The sequence below is a fragment of the Varroa jacobsoni genome, unplaced genomic scaffold (genome assembly GCF_002532875.2).
Source record: "Varroa jacobsoni isolate VJ856 unplaced genomic scaffold, vjacob_1.0 scaffold_1468, whole genome shotgun sequence".
NCBI lineage: Eukaryota > Metazoa > Arthropoda > Arachnida > Mesostigmata > Varroidae > Varroa > Varroa jacobsoni.
In genome coordinates, this window is record NW_019214370.1 from 700797 (window position 1) to 722966 (window position 22170).

Sequence of the window (22170 nt, forward strand, 5' to 3'; positions counted from 1 at the left end):
ATTCACAATTCCGATTTCTCAGCACCTTAATAGGTTAAGCAACCTGAGAACCTGTCATAGATGAACAATGATCCTTTTTTGCAAAACTGATTGCAATCACATACAGCTTTTTAGGAGGGTCAACATTTTTCCTCGAGTTTTATTAGATGATTGACATTTTCCAATACGATCTTTAATATTTATATACCCTGGCATGTATAGCCTTATTTTGCGGCGAGTTTATAACGAGCTGAATTTATATGTTTTTCGAAACAAATAAATTGATGCAAGGCTCCATTAGCTTACAAGGCCGAATGGTCCCTAATCAAGACACTGTATTGGGATTACATATAATGTCCTGAAGTTGCCTCTGCTGTCCAAGGATCTGCGTTGTTACCTTAAGCCCCTAGCATAAGAAACCTATAAGGCTAATGTTAGAACTTTGAAGCGAAAATTTTCCGGTATCAATAAGAAACGACTAATGGAAAGAAGCGAATTTACTAAACTGAAATGTCATGATCTACTTCACCGTATGCGAGGTTTTCCGTAGACTCAAGAGCGAACAGGGCTCTCACGAAGCTGACGACAGGTGCAAATGCTCCACAAGCAGGGAAAATCCGCTTTGTCTTTCCATGTTTAATATTTGTGAGAAGTTACTCGAACTACTAAAAGTTTTACAAACTTAACAAAAATCACATAATCCATATGAAACAAAGTATTTTATTGTGTCGTTAGCTTGTGTATATATAAAGTGTATGAATAAGGTTTAACTGATATTTACTGTAATGTTTGCCCTGTGAATCTAACTAGCTTACAAGCGTATATAATTGACGCCATTTAACTTCCTCTAAAGGATATTGAACACAGTATGTTCGGCTGACCAGCGAAGGCACATTAGTCTTACGATGTGTCAGTTCTACAAGTACGAACATCTTTCTAAAGCACTACGTGTGGACCAAAGTTGCTGTACCATCCCTTTACTCGACTATCTAGCGCATGTATAAATCTTTTTTTCACAGGTTTTTATGTAAAAAACATAGCCTTCAGATTTCTCTCTCTCTTTTGATTGGTAAGTTAAGCTCTTCGAAGGCGTAGATAGGGTGTGTTTTTAGAAACCTACCCAGTCAGTCCCGCTTAATCAAGTGGTTGACTGTCTTAAGTAAGTTTTAAGTAAGGCAAGTGAAGCCTCGTGAACTCCTGTAGTCGTGGTCATTGGCCGAGAGGTTAGAACAACGGCTTCGGGGCTTGTTTCTCCGCTAAGGATCGAGTTCTGTCAGCTACCTGAAATTTTTGCATCAAATACTCGTTGATTCCCTAAGTAAATTTGCTTAAGTGATATTTATATTATTAATTTATTTTATATATATATATATATATCTTAATATAATATATTAATATAATATAATTAATTAATATATTATATTAAGAAATATTTATACAATAAATATTGCTCAGTTTGTGATGCACTCGTTACAGTAAATATATGAAAATATTTAGCAATGAAGAGGCGCGGACATATATATCCTACGGTATCACAGTATACATCTCTTTTATCCAGTTAATAAATTCTATATATGCACGTGAAATGATCTAGAACATCTAAAAATGCAAATTAACGCGCTACGGTCGTACGCTCTCTCGGGCCTTTCACTTAGGTTAGAACAATAACCAGAAGAATAATCAGGGAAAAGCTTGAAGGCAAGTAATACGATAAGATATGATTCTTCTAGATCTGGGAACATTGAACCGCCATTATTAAATCGCGGCAGCCCTAATGAAGTCGCACGCAGAAGTCGCTGAAGGGCGCATGTAACCCTTTATTTAAGAACAAATGAGTCATCTGTTCCATATTTACAAAATATGTACTTCATCGCCCTAATCGAAGTTGTCCTCGTTGAAGCGTTGTTTGATAGTTTTTCCGGGTCTTTAAAATGCTTTTAACATTTAATTGTCGGGACAGCCAAAGTTTTTTTTACTATATCATCGATCCTGTTCCCTGCAGACTTTTCGTTACTATTGGCTACAGCGCTAGATCAGGTTAATATGGGAATCGAGACGCACATATTTTTTTTTTGCATTTGACAATTTGGCAGACAGTTAGTCTACGGTGTCACTTATGTTTACAATCCATCGGCACCTTTTACCGAAGCAGTAGAAATGGTAAGACTATGCGTCACAAGGCCTGCCGAATACTAAAGGTATTGATGTTAATGGGACAACAACAACGTCGTAATAATGAATGAAGTAAATGAAGAAAATGGAAACCTGATGTCCTCGTCAGCCCGGCGAAGCAATAACTCATATTGTTACCGAAAGAGTATTTAAGATTATCGCTACTTTTTAAGGAACTGATGTCAATCGACAATGTGCTGCTTGTTACCTATGGTGAATGGAAATAAATACAACATTGATTGCCATGGTACAGACTGAATGTATCTGTTGACTAATGAAGACTGGGAGTCCCGCACGACTATTCATTTTAAATCAAAAGCTATTTAGGCACAAAATGGCCAATACTGGCTACAGAACCCGTAACGCGATTTGGCTTCATCCCAAAAACGCGTGCATCAAAAAGTCGATCCGAATGCGGGTAGCATGGTTGCGGCACTCTGACTTCTGCTGTATGCGAAACGTGTATGATAATAAGGCCTACATATTATTTGAAACTTCAACGTTGATCGTCTGTAAAGCCCGTTTCAGCTTTAAATCGTGATGGAAGTATATATTTGACTTTTCAATTCTTCAATGTTCTAGCTAATACTAGGCCTGGTTTTGCCTGCCCTTCCTTGGCCGTCGCATTCGCACTGCACCATCGATCCCCTTTCATTGGTAAATCAATCAGTTACTCACAAGCCGGAGCTATCGAACCAGATATTGTGCGTTAAGCAATTCTACGACGGCCTAAAATGAGCAAAACGCACTAACGGCATACGCTTGCGTCCTTCACACTCGGCACAAACAGCTAAATATATTCCATAAATGTAGTCTGAAACATGAAGAAAAGTAAATACGTACTTTGTCATGAGGATAATGTTTGGAAAGTATTGGCGAATCTTTTCTTCAGATGTTCCTTTCTCGTTTTAGCTGTCCACTTCCTCTACTTCAATATATTTGGAAGTGCTGCTTGCTTTTCCTTAAGCTTATTTGTAATTTGATTGTCCAGCGAACGACATTTTACCTTCAATTTCAAATGTCAAGGATAAATGAAAAAAGGCATTTTGATACCTGCTCCATTTCGTCCTTTGCATAAGTCAAAAAGCCTCCGGGCAGCTCAGGATATTGATGTCACGCACGACGTCGACGCCATGCCTAAACGGACTGTTCCAAAGTGGAATGTGGTTTGTTAACTATTTTGGACCTGAACTTTAGTCGACCATCCAGGGTCAATATAGGCTGCTTAGTGGTAAGCTTGAAAGAAGGTAACCGGCAAACAACTGCTAAATTGGCCGAGGAGACGAGTTCCTGTCTTCAGTTACTCGATAAAATTCACTTAAAAAATCAGGAGCCTGAGTGCCTTATCGATTGAATGAAAAACTCTAAGAACCACCGCTTCTATCCAGTTTTCAACGTCTTGTCCTGCGCCAAGCAACATACGGCCTTAGTAAAAAATCCTACGAAGATTTTGTACGGATCAATCTATTCGCCTACATAATGCAGAAAAAATGAGTACCGGCGGGAGTTAAGTCGGAAATAACTATGGCTTGCATTTGATGGGAACTTGCTTGAGAAAAAGAGAAACGATCTACAAGAATATGTGTAAGCCCAGTTGCTACATCGACGAAATAAGCCTGTTAGACTAATAAGGCTAAGCTGTTTTCCATTCATGAGAATGCTGAACAAATAATGGCAAACGTTATTAAAATCGCCCTGCAAAAGCCTGAATAAAAGCCTTCTCGCATCTACTATACTCTTCAAATTTCGCGCCGATGGACTGCCGCCTTTACCAATCATGTGCGTGTGAAATTTCTTATATTACGTTTTGCAATAAATCCTGGACCTCAAAAACTGGATGGGCAAATTTTTCAAAGCTGGGCTTGAGAATTCCTAACGAGACTGATCAAACACGGATCAAGGTTGAAAACTAAATGAAGCGTCACAGAGAGTGACTTTGCTATGTTACGCTTTTTAAGCAAGACATCTGAACTTAAACGTACCCCCATTATATATATATATATATACTTGCATGCACAAAATACATTATCCATGCTTTATCCTCATTGTATGGCTGTGTTACATAGCTTTCCATTTTAGAATGTGTCCACAAAGTTCGTTAATGGCCTCCGTATTCTTCACATACAGAAAGACTTATGGTTATTTCAGAATGATCAACTGTAGTTGATTAAACATTGACATTCCAGTTGGAAAAGTTCAAGACGTCTGCATGTACATGTGGAAGTCATGCAAGCCGATTAGTGGAGATACGAAGATATCAGGAAAAACGCAGCGATCTAGATAGTCTCTTTGGTACACCTACACAATTAACGTAAAGTATTGGTTCGGTTCCTATCAGTTCATTGGCGACGATACAACTGCTTAATGTCTGTCCGCTCTGTCACCTAAGCTCAGCAACCTCACACACAACTCAATAACCTGTTGAATCCAATTCTACCTGTTAGTATAGCTCTATTTCGATAGAACAGTATGGTTGAAAGTGAATTATGTATAGCATGACGCTGCCTTACTCGTCGTCGCCGTGCTTCTGGACCTAGTTTATAATTGCACTTGTAAGAATGCATGCCAGTGTTTGCCCTTATTTCATCGAGGTCCGTTAAGCGATAGCTCTGTGCGGCAGGTTAAGAGTATACGCATTTTTAAAAATTTTTTTTTTCACACGTTTTAATTCACACGATTTGTCTCTCCCTTTTCCATTTACTCTCTGCCAATCCAGGCATATTCATGGATTCGTGTCTCTGTACCCTATCCCGTCGTGTACCTGCAGATGTGGGCCTACCACACAGCGATTGCAGTTCGTCAACGCTCTTATGTTTCTGTTCAGTTAGATCATAAGAGGCCCTGGAAGATTGTGTCTGATTAGAGGCGATCAAGTGGAGCAAAGCGTAGTTTACAGTGCCAAAAGTATGCATCCATTCGTTTCCAGCCTTATCATCTTTACCGTCCATTGGTCATTTTCATCGTCGTTTTTACCGTCCATTGGTGACATGACAGAAGTCGGTGACATTTAGGTCCTCGTAGCCTAAGCGTTGTTGGCCTTTTTTTTTTAACTTACTATAAAGCCTTTACTCCATTGTTGTTACATCGGCTGGCTTATTGACCTAGTGGAATGATCTTCCCGAAAGGATCTGTACTCGACACACAACATGGGCTGCAAATTCGACGAAGAAGACACAGAAAGGAGTTCTTATTGCCATGCACTAGTCGGCGTCAAGTTTAAAAATAGACTGAACGAAAACACCGTAATGAGCACAGATAAGCACATGTGACAGTGCCCGGTTGGCAATCGTCGCCCACTCAGTTCCGTATGATGGGTCCGTTGTGCCGATACGTTATCCGTATTACTAAAGTGTCATGCGATAGCGTTACAGAAAGTTGATGATGATTACAAGTAGACGCTGCCTAATTACGGTCAATGCATCAACGCAGAAGCGATCCTTCTATCGACAACCAGTCCTTGATATAGCTGCTACAGCTCACGTTGTCCTTGTCAGGGACAAGGCGTTTCTCTTGTCGACAAGGGCAGAATACATTTTGACATTGAACTGGCCAGTGCCTGTTGCAATGGCGCCAGCAAAAACCTTTTATCCTACCTCATACTTCACCCATTGAAACTTAATAGGAAATAGCAGAGCTTTGAAAGCACCTCGTATCCATCCACCCTTTTCTATACCGCGTGACAACTGCGCTCGCCGTGATCATACCTCATATATAGAGACACAGAAATGGGGCCAAATTGCATAGCCTGATTGAAATTATAATACTTATCCTGACTATTTTGACACTCGTGCTTGTTAAAACACTTACCAATCGAAATTGGTAAAGTTTCCGTTATTAAATACTTGGCCGCATTCGAATTCCGTTATTAATGATAGTAATACTTTTACCGCAACCGAAAGCCCGCATGAAACCTCTGAAGGATGCGAGACGATTTTATGTTCCGAGACGAAGTTCAAGAGAAAAATAGCTTCGATCTATCTAAAGGAATACGCATCAAAGACTTTCTGTGTGAGCAAACGAAGTTTACAGGTATATCACGATATCAGCATCAGTATTGTTTTTACTGCCTGCGAAGTTCTGTATAGGTATATTCATGCATTACTTCATATGCTTGTACAATAAAACGTTCTAATCATGTTTTTCGAGTTGTAGGAGGTACTTGTAGCGGTTACAGGCTAATGATTGATCACCCGTCTGTGTTGGTGGATGTCGTTGAACTCTAAGGGTTTTGGTAGATATATACATTGTTTCATATAGTCTCTGTCCTTTATTGTGAGGTATGATGATGTACAGTTCAGAATGGTTCAATAATAGTGATACATATTACTTGCTTTAGGATAAACTAGTTTGCTATTATCTAAACTCGAGGAGGGGTGGATGAGCTTGGCATTTACGGCTGAGTAATCAACTAGTTTATGCGTAAATTATTTATCAGAAATAATGTGTATATGTATTGAAGAACAATGATAGTCATCTTCACTCACCTAAATTGTATAATGTAGTTATTTGTTGTTGGCATGGCTCGAAAAGCAATGCCTGCTTTCTTTTATTCATCATCATGCGTTAATCAGTGTCTTAATAAATGTGGGTGGTGTCTCGATGGCTATTGTACGTCCAAGCTTATACAAAATCCAAAATTACTGTGATTAATAATCGAAAAGGCAGAAAAGTGTCAACTACAACGACTTAACAGGTATTTGAGGAAGGGAGCGCTTCTTCATGCAGTCTAATCCGTGCCCGCTCGCCTGGCTGTTGTGCACGCAGCTGATATTAGTCCTGCGCCACTAATGCTTTCTAAGCACAAAATTATAACGCAAAAGTCACAGTTTCAAAACTTGGCGGGTGCTCAACATTTGAGACAGTGCAAATATGTTGTTTGTATGTGCATAGAATTTTGGACACTACTAAGAGCAGCCCATGCGCTAAAGAAATGTCTACCGTTAGTCAATGCAGTGTGAGTACCCTTCTTTGCGAGACAATAGTCATCTATTAAAACACATTGTTAATCGTTAGTTTCTAACATCAGGCACAATGAAGAGCGTTTCATTAGCGTGGGTTGGTCTATATATTAAATTTTAACCATTTTCTTTTAACCATTATGTTGAAATTGTGTGGCTTCCTGAAATCCATCAATCAATTAGAAATGGTGTTTACTCTTTTTCAATATGTTTGCACTTAATAAACATAGAACCGCAATACCTGCGAACTTCTATAATGTCACCAAAGATCAGTTTTTTTTTTTTTCTTTATAAATACAGTGTTTATATATTGAAGTTTACCAGGTCAACAACGACAAGTCTCCTGAAAACGGTCGACCCTCAATAAAGCATAACATTTTCAAGTTATCACCATTAAGCAAATAATAGGTAATTTTATTGTCTTTCTAGGTCAACCTAAATACTATCACACAAACCGATGCAGGCGTTAGACCCTGTTACCGAACACCAGAGAACTTTAATTTAATAGACTGATTGTTTTCCTAAATCATTCAAGCAATAGTGACCTGCGATTATGATTTACCTCTAATTAAAGTGCTTAATTCTTCGTCAATTCGGCCTGATACTATCAGACCGTATAATTGTAGTTTACACCCTAACAAGATATTTTGCAAGGGGTATATCTATCTAGGGCGTATTATATGTCAATATAATATTACATTTAATACTTCTATTTATTTTTCTCACTAGCAGGACCCGACAGGATCGCTACAAAGAAGGAGAATTGTGCCCCAACCCAGTCTGGCTAGCATGGATAAGGATAAAGCAAACCTTCTGGGTCAAATCAAGGAGAAAGACCGCAAAATTGAGCAAGATCTGGAAACAATAAAAGTAATCGTTGCGGAGAGGTAAGGTTTTCTAGATTTACATTAAATTAATGAACTAGGATTAAAAACCAAATCGGAGTTCGGTGACCGTGACGTATCGAAAGGATTCCCTTCCTAGCAGTACCTTCCAGAATACCATATACGGCACAAAACGTGGAGAAGTTACACAGAAGAATCAAGCTTGACCTTTATCGAAATTCTGTCCAAGAATTATGAGCATGTAAAAGAAATGCTTTGGTGATCTTTTACATCTAGAGTAGAGGTAGTTATCATAAACTAAGGATACTGAATGAAGGGATCCTCGTTTTATGAGTAGGGCTTTGATCCTGGAGAACTGCCTAATTATTTAGTGTTGAAAAGGAACAATACGTTGCTCGGCTATCGTGTTTATTAGTAGGATTCTTAGTATATCTATACATTTGTTAAGATGTCTGCCCTAATTTGTATCATGCGGACAGAATCCACAATGATTGATTTAAAGATTGGTTCAACGACACTTATAAGAAAAAAAATCAATCTCGCAAGAATAAACATCTTCTTTTTAAAAATATATCAATGTATAGATAACTTTTTCTGTTTTTTTTTTTACTAAAAACGCAAATTTTCTTTCTAGCGATTTTGAAACTTTCCGCCTTGTGAATCTGAAACCCGAAACTCACTGATTCAATTGCCAAGCGTTCAGTTCTTCTTAAAGCTCTAGCCTTGGTCTTAATCCTTTTTCAATGGTCGTTCCTTACGATGTGCCAAGTCTGTATATATCTGTCGCATATAGCTATCTATCAGTACTGCAGGCTGTATGGGTATGACTTTGTATAGTTTCTTTCTTCTGTTGCTATACTTAGGCTGCCATCATTGATGGATTCGGTTCAGCTGCATGAAGCTTCGGTGAAAAGTCTGCTGGAGCTGATTGAATATCGTGACCTTGTTGTCAAGCAATTCATACTCGAGGCCGGCCATTTTGTCCGTTCTCTAGAGGTTCGTAGGACGGTTGCCATCATCTTATATCGATGCAGTTACCCAACGATTAGGTGAAACCGAGTGGAAAGTATCTACACTCATAACGATACGAATAATGTCTCTGTTCGCAGAGGTTCATCAAAAAGTTGGCCAAGTTCGTGGCTAGAAACAGTAGAAACATGGGATTAACTGATTAGATAAGAATTTAGCATATTTTAAAATAGAGAGAATGTAGAGATTCTACTATTAGGTGGTAAAATCGTATAGTCGATGTTAGCAACATTTGTTCTTTTTCTTTTATTATGCATTTCGAAATTATTTTAAATTTCGCCGGGTCTACAGTTCATTCTGTCAGCCATCTTTAACTTTGCGGTGCGTGTCACAAAATGAAAAGATACCCTGCTGATGTAGCAATGCGGCGTAGCACATTGTATCTTTAAAATTAATTGTGTCGTCTAGCATCTATGTGCGTGCACCATATGCGTACAGGCATATGGATGGACAGGAGTGGGTCAAGTAAAATCGCCTCTACTAACAGCACAATACGCACGCTTACTTCAACTATCAATCGCAATGTATTTTAGTACTGCAAAATGCTTGTATCTATCCAAACTTTTCACGGTTGTTTTTTGCTTTAAGAAAAACGCTATATTAGTCAGCCAGTTGCGAGCTGTTCAATACCCCGTCGAAGGCTTCGGGACTGAGCACGACCAGCTTGAAGGTTTACTCATCAGAATCTCATCTCGTTTGGAGAAAAGCGAACGTTCGGTAAGTTTTGCGCATACATATTATGATCAGTTAAATGTAGTGATTGCCGAACACCTTTTACTGACAGGAACGCCGTAGCTGACCGAGTAATCTGGTTACCGTTTCGCTGCTTTAGTATCCCATGCTAAGTACCCACTAGATAAAGAGATAATTCAGTATCGGCCTTTAATCGGTGCCTTAAGTAAATAACCGCCTATCCGAATTTGATAGTGTTACGTTACGGTAAACGATAATCCCGGATCGTGCGCATCCACGTGTACGGATGCGGTTCAGAAACGGTTTGAGTCTCAAATCAGCAATGACAGGTGTAGCTAGAATGATGTAAACTCGGATTTTATATACGAACCATCATTTCGTATCAACGAGTACGCGTGTAACTGTAATAGTTGTTGACATGGACAATTATATTTCGGCGGTTCCAAGCCCACATAATACCATACGGCATGGACCAATTTTTGGCCAAGACTCAATTGTTTTTCCGAGATCTTGCATTAAATCTAGTCGCATTAAATTCAATACTCTTAGACAAGACATACTGATTCCTGCACTATTCAGCGTTAAAAAGATTGGACAAACATGCGAAATTTCATGGTAAAATTCTACTTAGTCTGCTTTAAAGTTATCTTGCCGTTCAGCGTAAGGAGGACCAAAAGGCAGGGCTGTAGATGAAGAGTTGTTGAAAGCTGGCAATTGTAGACCTGTAGGACATCTGAAACGTTAGCACGAGATATACAGGATTAACAAGATTTCAGGCGTTTAAGCATAGTAACATGGCTTCGTGTGTACCTTTTTTTGTACAGTTTTCTGTAATTGAGGGAAGGATAAACAAATTATAGGCCTACAACTTTGCTTCGGTAAGTAGATGACATTTATGGCGTGTGTAAGTAGAGAGCCTGTCACTTATAGCAAGTTGACAATAATAGTCATAACAGTAGTTAATGTCATTGCATAGTAAAATGTGCCCTGTTCCCCTTAATGGAATCGCTCATTGCAATCGTTAGCTATCGCTCGAGCAAGAGAGTCTGGAACTATCAGCAAACGCGTGTGAGGAAGTCTCCACAAAGTTATCCGAAGTAAACAAAAAGATAAGTGAACTTGAAGATAAAATCAAAAATGAAGTTGAACTTGAAATTTCGCTTGATGAAGAGATCCGAACACTTGAGCAGCAGGTTAATTCGCTTGATGGTAGACTCTCGCAGATTCAGGTAGAAGTTGATGACCAGCGGTCCGAGCGGGCAAAGCGTGCCGAAAATAGTCACAAAGTCCTCGTCAATGCTCAGTTAGAATACGAGGCTGCAAGTAAAAAAATCGATGACGAAGAATCTAGGTGTGTAGCGTTTTCTTCACTCCATTGTGATATTATTTATAAACACTAACGCATGATTTATCAAAAAAAAAGAAACCCTGAGTCACAATGGCGAATGCCTGCATTTTACAATATTAAATAACAATTGCCGCATATATTTTATGATTTCTTTTAATAACGATATTTAACTCTTTCCAGATGTAAAGAACGAATAAATAACGCTAAAAAAAAACTTGATGAAGTTCTTGAAGAGATCGGTGAGTGTAAATTTTAAATAGCCCAATGTGCCTTAACACTTTTGTCCTCCTCTAATAAGGTATCAATTGTTATCGTAATTTGTTTTTGCTAATGGGCGCCCTTCGCATCTTAACAGAGCTTCTATAGATGCCTCATATAAGTTTAGGTTAGCTCGAATGAGCCGCGGGATAGAGTGCTTTTGAGTATCAATCCTGATGATTTGTCTATTCTTGAAAAGCAAAGCGCAATAAGATAACTACGATATCGAAGAGCGTTGGAAGCTGGGGGGCTCATCTGCTCAGTAGACTATTACTCCAGTCCGCAGGAACCGAAAACAATCATTGATTGTATTCATGGTATTTTGTACCATATGTTAGCCTACACAGTAGCAATGATCAAACATAGCCAAATCAATGGAGTCCAAGCGCGTAACCGCCAAACTAAAAGACGCAATGCCAGATAACATCGTAGCACAGATTTATTATATATGTTTTAATCAATGAATGCGTTAATCACACTCGGTGAGTCTAAGTCAGTGCTTCTTTTGTCAATGTACTCATGCTGTGTTCGGCAGAGACGATTTCTAAAAAGGTGGTGGATTGCAAAGAGGAGGAACTGAAGATATCTAGAGAAATATCGGACATTGAACAAAATTCGCTTAGTGGACTATGGCAAAGCAGAGATGCTGCTAGGGAGCAGGTCGCTGAAATGATTTCTTCAGTCTCGGCACTGCGAGATCAAGCAGATTTCATCGAGATGTCGCATTGCCGCTTAGATCGGCTGATCGGACGGTTCGTGCAGGCTTGTTACTCACGGGCTGATTATCTTAACAAAACCTTCAGTACGTAACATCTTCTAGGGAACTAATTTTGAAAAATAGTATTCCTTCGAATGGGCTCTACATATCAGCGTATATTTAGGTTGTTTTCTAAGTTATGAATGATGAAGTTCGCGGCTAATCATTAGAGTTTATTGTGTTACGAGAATATAAGTGTTTCCTGCTTTTTTTAAACATGTCTTTACTTATGCCGACTGCGCACAGATGAGAGCGCCGTAATTACACTACAGAACGCAGCCGAAAATACGATTTGTTTACCTCGATTTGACTGGTCTGCTGACGACTACGTGCTGCACGACCCGCGTGGCCTGTTTCTTCAGAAGCTCAACGACGTTCAACAAGCATTAAAACTTTACGACAGAAAAGCCGTAGTGGTTAAACATTCGACAGCCCAAACAGATTTCCAGGTTTGCCGTAAGACAAAATACAGTATTAGAAAAAGGACAAGTTAACTATTTAATCAAAAAGATTCCTTCAAAAAAATGTGGAACTTACTTGATCAGATTTGTTTTATCCAGAGTTTTCGAAGCTGATAGGTTGGCTTTAAGAAAAAAAATCTGCTAAAGGCAAATGAACGCAAGAATAATATTCTGCTACCGTTCGTAACCTTTGCGTGTTAACCTCTACGTGCTAAGTCATTGACAAACATACGTTTAACGTACAGCGTTTAGCTATTGTCGGTATGAGAAGCTGCGTTGAGCCGAGCGATTCTACTCAATGATTAAACAAATCTTTCTGCTCGTTGCTGAAGCTGCAGTTTTCCGCTTGTCGAAGTTCCACAATAGAGCTTCGATCTCAGGAACTTGATGTTGGTAGACGAGGCACATTATGCTAGGACAAGTGCTGTTAATATATGGACTTGTCTCGAACTTCCACTGTTTGGTTTATTCCCGTTATTGGCCGTTATTCTCTGAAGTGTGTACGATTAGTGGAAGTGATAATAAAAATTGTGATGACTATCGAGGGTCTATATATATAATATAATAAGTATATAATAATATAGATAATAACCGAGTAAAAACTTTGTCCAAGGATGCCGAACTCCAAAAAACATCGGTTTTCAACATTAACGGCTATTGTGTATCATTGCAGTTGGAAGATGTGAGTGATATGGAAAGGATTTGCAAGGGGAGACTGTGCGAAGCGATTGCAACAGAGATTTACGAAATTACGAGATCCCTTGAACAAACTCGAGCTCAGAAATGCTATCACGAAGAACAGCCCAATGGACCCGTTAGGGTATTATAGACTAATTGGAAGATGATGTTTTACATTTGCATGCTAGTATCTATATATGTTACGTATGGAATTAACTATGATTTAACGTTCGTCGTTGAAGATCAGTGTATTCGCGTTTATTAAGGTATCTATTAAAGCTCATATATTCTCGTGGACTTCGTGTGATTATAAACGCGCGCAGTGGTATTATATTTGCGAGCTCATGAGAAAGATCTATTTTGATATCCGCATATGTAAATAACTAACGATTTTCAAAAGTAAATTGTTAACGAATCTGTAACGCCTTCGGTAGCTGTACCCTCGTCAAAGGTTAAAAAAAGGAAAATCCTCAGACCTGTAAAGGCTCGAGGCAGGAACAAGCATACCTCACTTGTAACGATTTACATAACCATGGACGCAGAAGCGGCCGATAGTTCGGCCATTTCTTCGTCTAAAATTTGCCCGCTAAAGAGCTTCATGCCTTTAGACAAGAAGCACCACAACGTTCTGTAGGACCTCTCGATGTTTATAGGTTCACGAGGGGCACGCTTTGAATCTAGCACTACGAAACATAACACGGAAATTTAACGTCGGTTTTTTTTTTTAATTAAAAGGGTGCTATCTTCGAGGTGGATTTCAACAAGTTACCAGCCTTCAACCATAATAATAGCAGTCCGAATGCAAAGAAATTTCCAAGACCTTCTCAGGTACAGCGCGATGCGATTCGTATTTAGGGGTGGGGAGAGGGGGGGGATAAGAAGTTTATGCGAAGTTGCATTGTTTTTGCGGCTATTAAAATTACGAAGTCCCAACAGCAATCTTAGTTGCCCTAACAGAACCAGAAGCCCGAATACGATAAAATAATAACATGCAATAATATCTGTTTGTTTTACGGCATATGATCCAGGATTTCAGTGGCCCTTTTATTCAACATTCGGCTTTAAGCGATCGCATACTAGAGGTGTCTAGGGAAGATGCCATCGTCATTTCTAGCGAAAGTGAGCACAACTATAAACAATATTCGCTAGGGAATCTTATGTGCCCACCTGTTCTAGGGACTCGATCTGCAACAATCAGATCAGTTAAACAAGAGCGAGATTCTTCACAGCAGCAACAGTCGAATATAAGCCTCTACGATAAGCAGGAGCCTATCTCACTATGTAAACAGGTAAACAGAAGTACTAAGTACATACGTGCGCTGCACGTTCATATCATTGCACAAAAAGGTATCAATAAGACGCAGCTGATTTACAACATTTCGGACAAAAGTTCAAGTTCGACGTTTCTATCTACTTTCAAATAGCTATAATTCCCAACGAGAACCGTTTTTGCGTTTCTTTATTTTTGTCTTATTTACATCGCAGTTATATTCGGTGATATAAAAAAGATACAGTGGAAGAACATATTCATTACCACTCTCTTCGCAGCAGGATTCGAGTAACACTTGTTATGCACTATTGACTCAAGCAGAACAATGTCCGTTTAGCGTGGGCTGATAAGTGTGGGGCTTGATCCCGACGGGAGGACCCATTCCGCCAAAATTGCTTCCCGTTAATGTTCAGTTCCTATCTTAATCGTTACTTCAGTATTATTACTAGCCCATTAGTTAGGTCTTTATTAGAATCAAATTTTATGTATCGATAAGGATTTACGATGGCGTGTGGCAGAGCTTCAATCATCGTCTCGAAAACCGGACCTCCCGCTGTGGAATGCACTCAGCCCTTTACTGTTTCCCGCACTTTTGAGGGATTTGCTAATGATGGTCCAAGAGTTCGGGAAGCCACGTGAGGGAAATCATTTAAGCTGACTACCTGGCTTTCTATCGGAGCCGCCATTCCCGTATCCACTAAAGAGGATTAGCTAGATAGAACTGCAAATATTCTCAGCTTTACTGTAAGTTTAACGAGGTTTCTAGCGATGATGTGTAGGAGAGGAGTGCAAACTGTTTCCCAAGACGCGCTTTCTATTACGGAGTCGCCCTTGCTTCCGTAGGCAGTTGTCTCTAACTCAAGATACTTGTTTCGTTCAACGGTAAACGTTTTTTGTCGTACGTTTCGGAGAGGTGCAGAAAGGCTATGGTAGCTCAATCGCTGCCGACCATCGGAGTATTCCGCTTCAAAAGAAAAAGCGGGTTGCATACCGCATACGCATAATATGACATTCTTGTAAAATTAAAGCAACAAAGTTAGCTCAGAGCTGCCTTTACTAGACGTGTGCTCGGACCTCACCGCACTGTAGGAAATCGGCTATTTTACCACCTCGCTAGAACATCCCTGTTCATTGAAGATTTAAATCCACGTCTTCCCCAGCCTTTAGCAAGCACTTCGCCAGTTGGTAGGGAACATGAGCGGATGTAGATGTAGAATTCTATGAATCTACAACTACAGAGAACCACAAGAAGTAAACCGCTCGAGTTGCCATGCTGCAACTAGGTACACATTCCACGGCTTCCACTCTAAGCTCTATGCCACTCCGAATTTTCATGAAGTAGGTTAAACGTATACATGTATCAGATAAAGGGAACAGTGCAATAAAGACCACGCCCGTCGATGATCCCATATGATATCGCTAGGAAGCCTAGAAAGGCTTAGCATATTTACAGGCCCAAAATATATTGTGTATGATCTTCCCAAAATTGTCTACGTAAGATTTGTTTTTAACAAATGCTTCCATGTACTAGCCTTTATGATCTACCAGAGAGAGGTTGAATATATATGTATATACCTTGCAGTGCATACAGATATTTGGAGTGCGCACGCCTAAAAGGAAATTAAAAACTTTCTAACCTATAGTCGATGGAACTGCGCTAATAAATAGAACCATTGTTAAAATAACTTTAAATTGGGCCAAACGCTTTATTATCATCCCACATGTTTGACAGATAGAAAGAATCCGTTTGTTAATTGGCGAGCTGAAATCGTATTCAAAGTAATATATATGGAGGCCATGAAAAAGGGCGTGGAGGGAAAGCCATCGGGGTCGAAACCATTTGTGAGACTGGTTAAATAATGCTCTATCATATCCAGTTATCCATCCAAAATATACCGTGTCTCCTCACGGCATATCCACAACGTACACTTCCTGTACGTAATCCATAAACATGAGGACGAACTGATAAGGACGTGGAGTGAGGGGGCGCGTATTACGATGGGGCTTCCAAAGAAGAGTCTTTATTCTGTTAAATAATTTCAGTCGCGCTTCACGATATAACTATTTCCTATGGCAACAACCGTCTCGAATCCACCGCGCTTAGAATATAGTGTACCCCATAAACTTTCAAGAGCGCGTACAGGCCTATAACAATAGATAAGATATTTCAACGATTATTAAAATATCGATAAAACAAACAAATGAAATAAGTCTTAAGATGTTTTCAGGGAGACGAATCTAAGTTACCTACGAAAACGGACAGCACGCCAACTAGCGCGTTGAAAAGGACGCTAAACAAGCTTCCATGTAGTGTAACTTCCTCCAAGTCTCAATCATCTCAATTAAATGTGTCGAGTTTTGGTCAGAAACGTCAAATGGCCATGCATTCGATTCAGTCATTTATGAAAGAAGATCAACAATCATCTGATGATAGTGGGTGGGTGCCCCCCTCAGAAAGACAACGGCCAGCCAGAAAGACAAAGAAGTCACAGAAGAGTGCTCTGACGAGTAACGCGTCCCAAGTCAGCCGCGTCGAGCCTGTGACATCAACAAGCTCGGTAAAACAGGGCGCGCCTAATAAACAAACAGAGACCGGTAGAGCGCCAAAACAGAGACGTCTTTACCATCCCATCCTAGATTCAAATCGGAGCCTTACTAGTGATATCCCGATTCTTTCAATTACTGATTCCGACTGAATTAACATATTTCCATCAACATATTTTTGCTCATATAACAACAACAACAACAGAAGCGATAAAAAAACAAAAAAAAAAGCAGGAAAAACCTATCTCGACATTATGTATTTTAATTCGGTGTTTAACATAAAATTTCCGACGAGCTAGAACTGTTTCGAAACAGGAACCGAATAGGTATATTAGAAAACTTGGCTAGAGTATGCTGTCTTGTTAACTGCTACCAAAAATATTGGCTCAAAGACGGTATTCTTAGATATCTCTGATTGCAAGTGTTATATGATTCCTAAAATAGGTACAGATTGATGAAACTGTTATTTCAAACACTTTTACTAACTTTTCATATTGTCACTTTTATACTGCGTACCCTTGTGGAACCAGTTAACGGCTTAGCGTTCTCCTTTTTCCCTGGCATATAACCCGTCTATTGAAACGTGTGACAATTCAACATGATTGTAGTAATAAAAAATGTCGTATACAGCACAAGTTATTGTAATCATATTCAACTGGTGATTATATAAACAACATAATAAAGTGGAAGTGGAAGAAAAAAGTAAATTAGTCACGACGAAGTCAAGCAAAAACAAGACATTTCAGACATATTCTAATTACACACTTTCTAACAACCGAATTATATTGAACTAATAAAAATCCATTTGAATATAAAATGTACAATAAAGAAACATGAAAAAAGTACATCGCTGAACTTCAGAAGGTAACATATTTCAAACTACCCTGGGACAATTATAGCAGATGAACGCCTCAAAATATATATATATAAAAAGAGCCCTTTTTAAAATGGAAAAGATTCAAAGGAATAATCAAAAGAAAGAAAACATTTAAAATCATCTAAGAACGAGGAGGGAGAAGATCTAATTTAAAGAAGAGATACCTCACACGCAATTTACCGTAATATAAGCGAACAACTGGCTCGGTAGTAACTAGTAATGACAGAGCCGTTGGATGAAGATTACTGAAAACCTTTTCCTGACCTTATAAAGTTCATTATCGATCTCCGAAGTAAAGAAAGCGGTCCTGAAGACTGTCTAATAAATAAGTACTCGTGAAATGGCATAAGGTCGCAGATTGAAAGCTATGGATTGCAAAATCGGCCATGTGGATCGATGTTGCAGTGTTTAAACGCATTAAAAATACGGAAGACCTTTTGCAGCTTTACGAACTCGCAGGACCGCGTTTTGGGAGATCGGTAAGGCTTGTTTTTATGGGATAGATGATCTTTCCATATAGATAGATAACACATTCTTATAAAGTGGGTCAGATTTTTTTTAAATCACTATGATGGTGCAGAAGTTACTCGTTCGTTTGCTAAACTTGAAGACACGTAAGATGGTATAGATCTAAAATCGGGTGTAAACATACGGCGGGATTATCTGTACCGGTCGAAAAAAAAAAGCTCACTTTATCTGGAATCTTGCAGATCTCTAGTTAGTTAAATTAGAAGCCCATGTAGGGCCTAGACTGGGGTCTAGTCACGTAAGGTAACGAATATAACTGAGATTCCAATAGCAGTTTACTGAACCTGAAACGTTAATGATCACTGGGGAGTCTTGTAAATAGATGAATTGGAGGAGTGGCTAGCGCTGCTTCGGTAACTTTGGTGCCATTAGAAAACTTTATCACCCGCAGACGTTTACTTAAGACGTCCTTGTGCCTCTCTGAAACAACTGATCGTGTCCTAGGCGACAGCCTCAAGATGGCACTCGATGGTTTCGATCGTGTCACTTATAGTAAAACTACTTGCATTTGAAACAAATCTATTGTATGAACGAAGTCCGCACGTCAAAGATTCTCGGCAAAAGGAGAAGAGCATCTGGAACTAATTTGTTAGACTGATTATGACTGTTGCAAGCTTCTATCTAATTGTGATCATCATTTTTCTCTATATAAACACTTTTTTCATAAACACCTTCGTCCGACCATAGGTAGCTCAGCTTAAAAGAATTGTTCGCCGTCATTAAGTACAGTTGGCCAAGCTTTCGAGGGACGGTACTTCTAGCAGCTTAATCGGAAACGCCTTGAAGGAGAGACTTACCTGGGGGTTAGGGGTCGACACCCTTTCTGATCCAGTAGCAAACAACACGACAGTTAACTTAGACGAAAGGGTTTCTTCTGATTTGTTTAATCACTTGGCGGAATCGCACGAGGATATCTCGCCACAATTTTCGCGAACCCAATGTTCTTTCTCGAGGAGTGAAAACGCTTTTCAAAAAGCACATGTTCAAGCCCAAGTGATCACAATACACATCCTTCCATTGTGACTTGAATAGTGTCATACAAATGTATTGAGGTATTCATTCCCTCTCCATTGATTAGGCTCGTCCAGCGACCTTATGATTGTTCGAAATGACGCTGCGACAGTTGTTGTTTGGGCAGAGTTACTCCCGTCGTCGGTGGCAGGTGGACTTTATGGTAGCTGCTATTGCACTGCTCGTTTTCGTGTGCATTCTTCAGTTCACCCTGGCCATACCGTCGAAATCTCGGAAATGTCGTTCTGCAAATGACGAGGAATTGGACGAAATGATCAAACGGACAGGGATCACGCAAATGATTAACCGCAGGTTAGACTTGCCTATAGCTGTACCGAAGTTATAACGTGACACGAACTATGATCACTTTTAAAAACTGGTGCAACTTGACGACTTTTTCGAAGATAGCAACAGAATAATACTGGCTGATGTGCGTTCCCAAAGTCTAATGATCCCTGGATTTTGTGTGTGACAGAATCGCGGAACTATTATGCTCAAAATCCTTAAATGGAGGCAGTTAAGTACTTTATTTATTTGAAGTAGTCAGAGTTCTACCGCCGAGATAGCGCCAATTCGCGCACGTTGATTATAAATTTATGTTCTATCTTTATTATTCATACGTTCAGTTGATTGTAGTTAGTAAAGCCACATTACACTGGGAACAATTGTTTTTAGTAAGTTCCAGTGGCCAGATAGAAATTTCGCACATTCGGTCAGTCCCTTTTCCTCCTTGCGTAGTTATAAACTTCGAGGTGTAGGTAATGTGAACGCCTTTAAAAGCAATATAAAGATTATCAAATCGGTTCCTAGGGCTCAACAGATACCTAAAACAATAGACTATTTCTCCACTCCATGTCCCGTTTTTACGTCTTTTGCGTATGAATGTATTTGCTTCTCAGATCAATTTGAACGTAATCAAATAGAAAACTGTCACTAATTGCTAGCGAAATCTTTTAGATGTTTAACAGAGATTCTTATTTCGTTTAGGTATTTGTCAGTCGATCCACCCCCGGAGCTTGAAAGTCGAGTATCTGGGGACAGTGAAGTGCAAAGCGACCAGGCCCCATTTCAAGATTTTTTCGTTGACGAAAACTATGAAGCCCCTGTTGGTGGTAACAGTATTCATTTTTCTGCTCCCCCAGTGAGGTCTAAGAGGCAGATGGACGAACACGAGATTGAGCCGAGTTCTACATGGACGTGTGAAAGAACGACAGAGTGGGAAGACCTTGGAGACAATTATTATCCGCGGTACCTTCGGAAAGTCAAATGTCTTTGTGATAGGTACGTAATAGGATGAAACTATTTTTAACCACTTCCTTGTTGGTATAATGAATTAGGCGAAACAGAGAACGAAGAGTCAAGATAATACATTTTATTATCAAAATTCGATTTTTCTCGAATAACCAGTGTGATTTGACATATTTTATCTTGGCTTGTTTTCTATTTCAGATGCTGGTTTAGCCATTACAGATGTGTACCGCGTAGTTTCACGGTAATTATTTTGCGTCGGATAGAAAAGAAATGTGATTATGGAAAGCCCACCTCGATTGAAAAAGAATGGGAGTTTGTTGAAAAAGCAGTACCTGTATGGTGTGAATGTGTGCGCAATTGAACCTTCCCATAATTCATGTGACTTGCTTAACCCCTCTAGCTTAGTTTATATTGAACTGTACATAACCTTATTCAAATCCGTCGATAAATATTGATAACATTAAACGATAAATAAAAATGATGTCCAAAATGTTGTAGTGCATCATTAGGATTTCGTGTCATCCAATATTTAATATCGAAAATAATCTTTCAATTTCTGAAAAAATCTGACAGTTTTTCTTTATTTCCAATTTATTCATATCTCTATTCGTTTCGGCTTTGAGTTAACGAAACATTCGTCTCAAACAAGAGCACTCAGTGGCTGTTCTGCTCTCTCATACAAAAATAAGTATATATATATATATATATATATATATATATATATTAGTAGTATAAAGAACACCACATTTTACATAAGACAAATGGGTGCATTCTAGTTGATCTACAAAAGTAGTGATAATACCGTTGCATTCATCTGTACACGGCTTACTGTCGATTTTCTGCGGCTATAAATGAGAATTACATATGTCTTATCTTCCTCCAGCTGTTCTCCTAAATATAACTGGCATCCGTCGCAGACTCTCTTCAGCTTCTTATTCGGTAAATACAATTGATGTTTGGAAGAACAACAAGCACTCGTAATAAATCATTATTACCATTAGTGGGTGAGCATATCATCGTAGCGGAATAAATGTTAGTATTTGAATTGTGCGGTTACGCTTTGCCGCCAGTTGAGCCCAATATCTCGCTCGTTTCCCTCTCTCCGAGCGTTGTTTTCAAACGGCGAGGCGGGACAACGTCGCCATAGATAGCCAGCCAGTGTATCTCTGTTGACTTTGCGCGCTTGCAAAGAGCTATTATCATTTACTACATTTCAATCGTTATTTTTATTATTGAAGAGCAGAGAAAAGTTGTCCTAAGCAGGCCATCTTGATCCGAACAGTATAAATATATGCTCTATTATGAGGTGCCAGTACATTTGGCACGTATACATTTTGCAGTTGCACGCGATTTGATATTCTTGAAATGTTTGACGTCTTTCCAGTATTTGAAATAGCGACGTAATAGAAGTGAAATGATAATAATAACTATTGTTTTACGGATTGGTTGGTCTAGAGGTTCTTACTAGTCGTAATACAAAGAGAAGTAAAGTAACATTTGGTATCTTTTTA

General features: G+C 39.2%; 2 protein-coding genes and 2 long non-coding RNA genes across 4 annotated transcripts; 3 read left to right on the forward strand and 1 right to left on the reverse strand.

The window, feature by feature from the left end:
* The first annotated feature begins 6108 nt into the window (after positions 1 to 6108).
* On the forward strand, positions 6109 to 8950 carry LOC147752136 (uncharacterized). Its single transcript, XR_015314930.1, has 2 exons — positions 6109 to 6180; positions 7842 to 8950. It is a non-coding gene; the product is annotated as an uncharacterized LOC147752136 (long non-coding RNA).
* Positions 8544 to 19382, reverse strand: LOC147752137 (uncharacterized). Its single transcript, XR_015314929.1, has 3 exons — positions 19195 to 19382; positions 10329 to 10409; positions 8544 to 9094 (listed from the first exon to the last, which is right to left on the reverse strand). It is a non-coding gene; the product is annotated as an uncharacterized LOC147752137 (long non-coding RNA).
* LOC111270389 (uncharacterized) lies at positions 10563 to 17837 on the forward strand. The gene is made up of 9 exons (XM_086972469.1): positions 10563 to 10580; positions 10702 to 11027; positions 11205 to 11263; positions 11818 to 12084; positions 12286 to 12488; positions 13174 to 13320; positions 13914 to 14006; positions 14207 to 14467; positions 16677 to 17837. The coding sequence occupies exons 1-9, from the start codon at positions 10563 to 10565 to the stop codon at positions 17142 to 17144; spliced, it is 1842 nt and encodes a 613-aa protein (XP_086828595.1). The 3' UTR covers positions 17145 to 17837.
* A 75-nt stretch (positions 19383 to 19457) lies between the features above and the next one.
* On the forward strand, positions 19458 to 21167 carry LOC111270358 (protein trunk). Its single transcript, XM_022850526.2, has 3 exons — positions 19458 to 19720; positions 20396 to 20689; positions 20858 to 21167. Exons 1-3 carry the CDS (start codon positions 19506 to 19508, stop codon positions 21018 to 21020), a joined length of 672 nt encoding a protein of 223 aa, XP_022706261.1. The 5' UTR covers positions 19458 to 19505; the 3' UTR covers positions 21021 to 21167.
* The last annotated feature ends 1003 nt before the right edge of the window (positions 21168 to 22170 follow it).

Coding starts and splice junctions, on each gene's coding strand:
- LOC111270389 (XM_086972469.1), top strand. Junction 11,264..11,817: donor TGAAGTTCTTGAAGAGATCG/GTGAGTGTAAAT, acceptor TGTGTTCGGCAG/AGACGATTTCTAAAAAGGTG. Junction 12,489..13,173: donor CAGCCCAAACAGATTTCCAG/GTTTGCCGTAAG, acceptor GTATCATTGCAG/TTGGAAGATGTGAGTGATAT.
- LOC111270358 (XM_022850526.2), top strand. CDS start 19,506: ATGACGCTGCGACAGTTGTTGTTTGGGCAGAGTTACTCCCGTCGTCGG. Junction 19,721..20,395: donor ACGCAAATGATTAACCGCAG/GTTAGACTTGCC, acceptor TATTTCGTTTAG/GTATTTGTCAGTCGATCCAC. Junction 20,690..20,857: donor GTCAAATGTCTTTGTGATAG/GTACGTAATAGG, acceptor TTTCTATTTCAG/ATGCTGGTTTAGCCATTACA.